The following is an 8127-nucleotide window of genomic DNA, read 5'->3' as shown; positions in this document are numbered from 1 at the left end:
ATTTCGCCACCACTGCAGAAGCGAAAAACATTAACCACAAAAATTGAAAACCTGGCCATATTTATAAAAAGAGGTCGCATGCGAATCCTGGAGATTTCTGGCTTAGAACCAGCAGTGATTAATCTGCCCATCGAAAAACCTACATTGGATTGGTACCTGCTGAACTCCACTGACCTTGTAGAAGCACTGCTGGGAGCAGGAGCACGAATAGAGACAGGGACTCTGGCACCTAGAGCACTGCGATGGATAGGAGAATGGAGTTGGATCGGCAAGCCACTAAGAGAAGAAAAGCCCATCCCTAATGCTGTTACAGCCTTCACCGACGCGGGAAAAAGGACGTGCAGAGCAGCGATTGTCTGGAAAAAGGGAGAAAATTGGCACCAGCAACTCCTGGAAGCAATGCCCGAGGATAGTTTGCAGACATTGGAGCTTTTGGCTGTCGTATGGGCAGTGACTCACATCACTGAACCTTTGAATGTGGTGTCCGATTCACTTTATGTAGTGGGGGTTGCTGCCAGAATCGAGGATGCTGATATTAAGAACGTGCAGAACAAAAGGCTGTATGAGCTGTTTTTACAGCTCAAGCGTGCTCTGAGAAACAGAACAGAGGCCTATTCAGTGTTGCATATTAGAAGTCATAAATGGAATGTAGGCCTAGGAGAAGGAAACAAAAAAGCTGACGACTTGGTATCTGCGGCCATTACAGTACCTCTGCCTCAATTTACATTAGCCAGAGAAGCTCACTCAATATTTCATCAAAATGCAAAAGGCTTGCAAAGACAGTTTCGCATCTCGCAAGCCGAGGCTGCAGCAATTGTTAGGAGCTGCCCTGTTTGTGCCAATCACAATAATGGAGTGGGCTTGGGAATGGGGGTCAACCCAAGGGGGACCGTAATTAATGAAATCTGGCAGGCAGATGTCACCCATGTAGCTAGTTTTGGTCGGCTAAAATACCTGCATGTTACTATTGATACACATAGTCATTTTATTTGGGCTACAGCACAGCCGGGTGAAAAGGGGCTTCACGTAGTCAGACACCTGACTAGCTGTTCCGCAGTCATGGGAGTTTGCCAGCAGTTAAAGACGGACAACGGGCCCGCCTATGTCAGCCGCAGGGTTCAAAGCTTCCTGAGTCAATGGGGAGTCAAACATCTCACGGGTATACCGCACAATCCTCGGGGGCAAGCAATAGTAAAAAGGGCCCATAACACATTGAAAAGATATTTAGACAAATTTAAGGACACCCTAGACATACAAGAAAGACTTCAAAAGACATTATTCGTGTTAAACCATTTGTGTGTATTTGGGCAGGAAGAGGTTCCGGCTGCTGTCATGCATAAAATACGTGAGCCAGACGATGACAGGAGGAAATCAACAGGGGTGTGGGTCAAGTACAAATATCTCCAAACAGGACTCTGGCAAGGTCCAGCTGAAGTTCTCTTTTGGGGAAGGGGTTATCTTTGTGTTTCCACCCCCACAGGGCCCGAGTGGATCCCTGCGCGCTGGACTAGGCCAGCGAACCGACCACAAGGTGGAGACCGTCAGGAACCGACCCCTGCAGTTGGAGCTGCTGGTTCGACCACATCGGCCCTTTTTGCGGACAATACTTAGCCCAGCTATCACAGAGCCTAGAACAGCAGATCAATTAGCATATTTGCTTGCCTGCTTAGCCAATTATTGTGCCGAGGAGTTAAGGCTTTATGGATGCTTAAACTGTGGGGACCAATATCGTCATGCCTGGGCGCTGATACATTGTGGGGGTTGTGGTCGAGACACTTGGGTACATCAACAGGCAACAGGTGGGAGATTGTGGTGTTTTTCGTGTCGGGGAGCCTGGAGAAATAAGACTCATCGACAGGCACTTGAGGAAAGCACAGGATTACCCTTCCACCAAGCGGTTCTCTTATATGAGAGCCCTGAGCAAAAAGCTCTGGCATATGCCCGTTGGGAGCTTCAACGCTCAGTAGAGAGGGCTAGAGCAATACGTAACTCTCACATAGTACAGAAGCAGTGTGACGTGTATTACAGAATCCCTCGACAGTGGGTAGTCCACCCCCAAGAGTGGGAAGCACTCTGTAACAGATATCAGCGGTTGAGAGTTAAAAAGCAAGCACAAAAGAATAGAAAGAAAGATCAGCAAAGAGAGAAAGCGAGTTAAAGCTAGTGTGAACTACTGTAACATCATTTTACCTATATGCTTCCACTGCTATTTGGGTCCCTCCTCAGCCAAAAGAGAACATATGGGTGACGTTAGCTAACAAGACAGGGCAAGAAGCTATATGCCTGGCACTGTCGTCACCAGAAAATCCCTTTTCAACGTGCCTGGTAGGAGTGCCACTGAATTCGTGGCCATGCCCAAAAGGAGTATCCTCCTGTAATGCCAGCAGTCCTGGTAACAATGTGGACAGCTGGGACAAAATTATATCCCATTTTCCACAGGCTCCACTAGAACCTCAAGAACTTGAAATATTAGGATCAATTAAAGCAGATGCATGTGTCCAATTTAATTGGACAAGTGTGTATCGCGCAGGCCCTGGTAAGCAGGGTGCTAATCTCTTATTTCCTATGGTTGTTAACGCTACCCAGCCGGTATACCGCAACGTCTCTAGGTGGTGCAATTATACAACTAGCAATTTGTCGCTGTCCTCTAACTCGCCAGTTAGTTTGCCTCCAGGAGTATTCCTTATATGCAGAGATCGTGCCTGGGCAGGAATCCCCTCCAAATTAGTAGGAGGACCCTGTACACTTGGGCAACTAACATTGCTTACACCAAATACGTCCATGATTTTACAACGACATAAAAGCTATTTTAAAAGCAAAAGGATGGCGCATGCTTTCACATCCGAATGTGATGATAAAGCCACCGTCTGGTCCCGTGGAAAGATTTTTGGGGCATCATTGGTCCCAAATATAGGTACCGCGCAAGCCTTAACCACCTTAAGAAAACTAGGATGCTGGCTTGCAAAACAAACTAATGCCACATCGATTGCACTGTCACAATTGTTAACAGACGTTGATTCAGTGAGACACGCTACCTTACAGAATCGAGCCGCCATCGACTTTTTGTTATTAGCCCAAGGCCACGGGTGTGAAGACTTTGAAGGTATGTGTTGCATGAATTTATCAGACCACTCTGTTTCCATACACGCACAATTGCAGCAATTGCATACGCTAACCACACACTTACAACAAAACTCTGGGTTTGGGCTTGAAGACTGGATAAAAAGTCTTAGTTTAAGTCCCTGGCTGTCGTCCGTATTGCAACATTTAATTACAATTGGAATTGTAATTTTTAGTGTGCTTATTATAGTGCCATGCCTTTTTAAATGCTTGCAAAGCGCAGTAATGTGAGCTATAAATCAAAAAGGGAATACATCCCTATTAGCACAAAAAGAAAACGGGGGAAGTGTGGAGAGCATAACAGAAGAATGGCTGCATTGCAAAGGCCACGATACAATCAGGCCAGTCAAAGTGTAGCCGTGGCCTACGTGACTGCCTGCAGGGACACGGTATCCTTGAGCACAGATATTATACAAAAACAAGATTGTTGAAAGCAGAAGGAGTGCAGAAAAGTATCTAAAATAGAGGAACTAGCAACTGCAAGGCTTACTGCGAAGGTCATATGCATCATGAACTATATAACCAATGAAGAGCTATAAGTTTGCAATATGTATGAGCTCATTATTGCATGTATAAAAGTAATTATCTAGCGCATAATAAACGAGGCTTGTTGATCATGATAGCATGAGACTCGTCTCCCGTGTTTCTTCCGACAGGGCACGGCCAGGGATTTGGGGTGGTTGTGAGCCCAGGGCAGGAGCCGGCCCTTGGCCTTGCTGAAGCTCATCCAATTGTCCTGGGCCCATGGCTCCAGCCTGGCCAGATCCCTGTGCAGAGCTTGCTGCCCTGCAGCACAGCCACACTCCCAGCCAGCTTGGGCTCCCCTGGACACTGACTCAGGGTGCCCTCCATGGCCTGGTCCACATCAGCAAGGAACACATTGAACTGCCCTGGCCCCAGTCCTGAGCCCTGGGGACACCCCTGCATGTGGCTCCATTGCCCAGCACTCCTTGGGCTGCACTTGTGTTTGCCATGGAGCTGGGCCTGCCTTGGCTTCTGTTTGCTGACCCCAAATGAACATCCCTCTGTGTCTGGGGCAGCTCCTTCTCCAAGGAAAGCAGCTGGGACTTGGTGCCAAGGAGCTGAAAGCTGCAGGCACAGCCTGGACTGGAGGAAGCTCAGATTTGCACTGGGCTGCTCTGAGTGCCAGGGCTTGGATGAGGGAGATGGTGGGGTAGGGGTAGGGACAGAGTGTGACTGATTGTCAGCCATAAAGGGTCTTGATGTTCATATCTGTTCAGAGTGCGTGAGGAGGTGCTGGAGATCAATATCAACTGGAGATTGCTGATATCAGTTTATAAATATGAAAATAAAAAATATGAAAAATTATCTTCTCTCTTTTTATTTTGAAATGAAATCTATTTTGATTTGAGTGAAAGCTTAGACAAGTCCTGGCTCATGCTCCCATTTTTGGCAGTAGCTCTGTTTCAGGATACCTGATCCCCAAATTCCTCTTTCTCACATGTTCTGGAGAATGGAAATTTATTAACAGACAAGAGACTTTAAAAGGACTACTTACTGCCCAGGATAAACAAAAGAAGTTCAGTTAGATACAAACCCAGTGCACAATAAAGTTACCTATATTACAGCCAGTGAAGAAATAGCAGAGATCAGGAGCCAATGTAACTTACCACTGAACTGATGAGGGAGTGCACATGGAGCCCTTTCACTCAGCTTCCAGAAAAGGAACCACAAAGATTCATCCAGACTTGGGAGTGAAGCCCTACCTGTTTCCAGGGACTATGCAGAAGAGTTTTGTATGGTGAAAATTTTGTTCATATTTAATAGTTTTTAAAGTGAAGTGTGTGTCACTCAGAAATTCAAGGCTTATCTCCCTTCATTCTGCTCTCAAGGCAGGATGTTCATGGTCAGCTGGGAATTCCACCTCCCTGGCACCAGAGATAACTCAGCACAGGACAGATGTCCAGCCTGGGTTATCTCAGCAATTGCTGAGAGGGGGAAGATGCCCTGAGTGATGGCCCAGCTGATGGACAGAACAGATGAGTTGTGCTGTGCCACAGGGGAAGTCCTGCTGCAGGAACCTCCTGGAACCAGGGGGCCGTTGTGACATTGTGATGGCTCCTGGAACCAAGGAGAGAGACCATGGTGACACCAATGAACCTCCTGGAACCAAGGAGAGAGACCATGGTGACACCAATGAACCTCCTGGAACCAAGGAGTTCAAAGGTCTCAAACATTCTTTCCAGGGTTCTGCCTTGGGGAAGAGGAACCTCCTTGGTGGCACCTTGGGCTGGCACACACCTGAGGAGTGTGTCTGTTTTTATATCAGGAAAGTTAGGAATTCTACGTTCTTCTAAAAAAATTAAAGGAAAATCCTGTCTCTGTCTGAGTGCAGCCAGTTCTCCAAGCAAAGCATGTCCCAAATGAGGGAGGACAGACAGGATGGAGTTGGGGAATATGGAGCAAGGTTGTCCACACTGGGTCAGACCTCAAGTCACAGCTCCTCTGAGCAGGCCAGACCTCCTGAGGAGAGACCCTGGATCAATATCAGTCACAGAGTGCTGCAGTCAACTCTGCTCTAAACAGAGCAGTATTAAAAACCATTCATTCAAAATAGGAATGGATATTTCTTAGAAGCTCTTTGAAATATTTCTCCCTAAGTGGATTTGAAAACCTTCCTGATGAACTGCACCAGGCCAGAGGGAAATCAAGGCAGAGCCATGGTTTGTCAGGAGTTCCTTGATCACAATGAGCTCTGTGGTGCATTTGGTGCTGCGCCCTTGAACCTCAGAGCCTGACAGGACATTGCACAAACCTTTCTAGGAGTCCAAGTCAGAATAAATGCCAAGAAAATAATGCTAAAAAAAAAATAATGCCAGAAAAAAACCCCAAAGTGTCTCAAAGCATTAATGGGTCCCACAAAGGTCTATCTCTAACACAGGATCCTCATGGACACCTTGGAAGGGAGAACTGGAGGCCATGATTCTCCAAAAACCTCCCAGACTCAGAGAAGAAAGGACAAAGGAAATTACCTCAAAAAAATGAAGTACCTTCAAGCATTAATGAGCGCCACTGAGTGTTGTTACTGAGAAAGGCTCTCAAGAGACTAATTAAAGCAGAGAATGGGAGGCCATGATTGCACAAAGCTCTCAGAGACTCCAAGGCAAGAACAAAACCCCAAGTTCATGGAAAAACCTGCAGTCCCTGGGAGCATGAAGGAGCCCCCAGGGCCATTCCTGACCAAGGCTCCCCAGGGACTGGTCCCAGCAGATCCCTGAGGACACTGGCATGTGGGGGGATGATGAGGGCGGGACAAGGGCTGACATGCTGTTGGGTTGGTCAAATGATCAACAGCAGTCCTTGGTTACAATTGTGGTGCTGGACTCTGGTGGATCCATCTCCTCTCAGCAGTACCTGGTGGTTTTTAAGGGAAACATGGGAGGATAATCACCCTCCACCTGAACAAGTTTAAAGCCTAGAGAAACTCTGAACTGGTCAGAATGCTGGACCATATTCCTGCTCCCTCCACTCATCACTCTGCCTCACAGAACATGCTCTGGTCTCCCTGAGGGGAGCAGAACTGGTGAGATTTCAGATATCCAGAAATACCAGGAGAGATATGGGGGAAGTTTACAAATCTACTCTTAAACTCTTAAAATGTAAATTGTGTCTATGTGTGTGTTAGAGGAGAGGATGTCAGGGAAATGGTTTCGATTTCAGTTACAGGTGTGTCCTCTATCTCTTCACTGTCCCTTTCTCCATGACAGAACCCAATGCCCAGAGTGCAGAAATGTCCAACAGCAGCTCCATCAGGCACTTCCTCCTGCTGGCATTGGCAGACACGCGGCAGCTGCAGCTCCTGCACTTCTGCCTCTTCCTGGGCATCTCCCTGGCTGCCCTCCTGGCCAACGGCCTCATCATCAGCGCCGTAGCCTGCGGCCACCACCTGCACACCCCCATGTTCTTCTTCCTGCTCAACCTGGCCCTCACTGACCTGGGCTCCATCTGCACCACTGTCCCCAAAGCCATGCACAATTCCCTCTGGCACACCAACAACATCTCCTACTCTGCATGTGCTGCTCAGCTGTTTCTGGTTTTCTTCTTTCTTGGAACAGAATTTTCCCTCCTGACCATCATGTGCTACGACCGCTACGTGTCCATCTGCAAACCCCTGCACTACGGGACCCTCCTGGGCAGCAGAGCTTGTGCCCACATGGCAGCAGCTGCCTGGGCCAGTGCCTTTCTCAATGCTCTGCTGCACACAGCCAATACATTTTCCCTGCCCCTGTGCCATGGCAATGCCCTGGGCCAGTTCTTCTGTGAAATCCCACAGATCCTCAAACTCTCCTGCTCACACTCCTACCTCAGGGAACTTGGGCTCATTGCTGTTAGTCTATATTTGGTGTTTTGCTGTTTTGTGTTCATTGTTTTCTCCTATGTGCAGATCTTCAGGGTTGTGCTGAGGATCCCCTCTGAGCAGGGAAGGCACAAGGCCTTTTCCACCTGCCTCCCTCACCTGGCTGTGATCTCCCTTTTTGTTATTACTGCCACATTTACCCACATGAAGCCCCCCTCCATCTCCTCCCCAACCCTAGACATGGTGGTTTCTGTTCTGTACTCAGTGGTGCCTCCAGCCACGAACCCCCTCATCTACAGCCTGAGGAACCAGGAGCTCAAGGCTGCAGTGTGGACACTGATGACTAGATGGCGTATGAAACAGTAAGCTTCTTGGCACTTTCTGCTAATCACTTGCAATAAAAATCATATTTCATACTTCTTGCGGGTTTCATATTGGGCAATCTTTGTGTTTATTTTATAGTTGCAATATAGTCCACAAAGAAAAGCCATTCTCTCTGCAATTTCTCATTTTGATTCTCTCCACCTTCATTGTGGCCCACAGACCACATCAATGAGGGCATGCACTTTTGGTGGTTTTAAACGAACTAATGGATCTCTCTCCCAGCAGAGTTTTCAACAGAGATCCCCCTTTTGTTCCCTTCTCTGGAGCTGCAGCAGCAAGGTCTGTGTGCAGAGCTGGGGCAGATC

General features: G+C 47.8%; 1 protein-coding gene across 1 annotated transcript; it reads left to right on the top strand.

Moving 5' to 3' along the window:
• The first annotated feature begins 6871 nt into the window (after positions 1-6871).
• Positions 6872-7804, top strand: LOC134057315 (olfactory receptor 14A16-like). Its single transcript, XM_062514307.1, has one exon. It carries the CDS (start codon positions 6872-6874, stop codon positions 7802-7804), a length of 933 nt encoding a protein of 310 aa, XP_062370291.1.
• The last annotated feature ends 323 nt before the right edge of the window (positions 7805-8127 follow it).

The sequence above is a fragment of the Cinclus cinclus genome, unplaced genomic scaffold, assembly GCF_963662255.1.
Source record: "Cinclus cinclus unplaced genomic scaffold, bCinCin1.1 SCAFFOLD_32, whole genome shotgun sequence".
Classification (NCBI taxonomy): Eukaryota; Metazoa; Chordata; class Aves; order Passeriformes; family Cinclidae; genus Cinclus; species Cinclus cinclus.
This window is presented reverse-complemented; position numbering and strand designations above follow the sequence as displayed.

Coding starts and splice junctions, on each gene's coding strand:
- LOC134057315 (XM_062514307.1), top strand. CDS start 6,872: ATGTCCAACAGCAGCTCCATCAGGCACTTCCTCCTGCTGGCATTGGCA.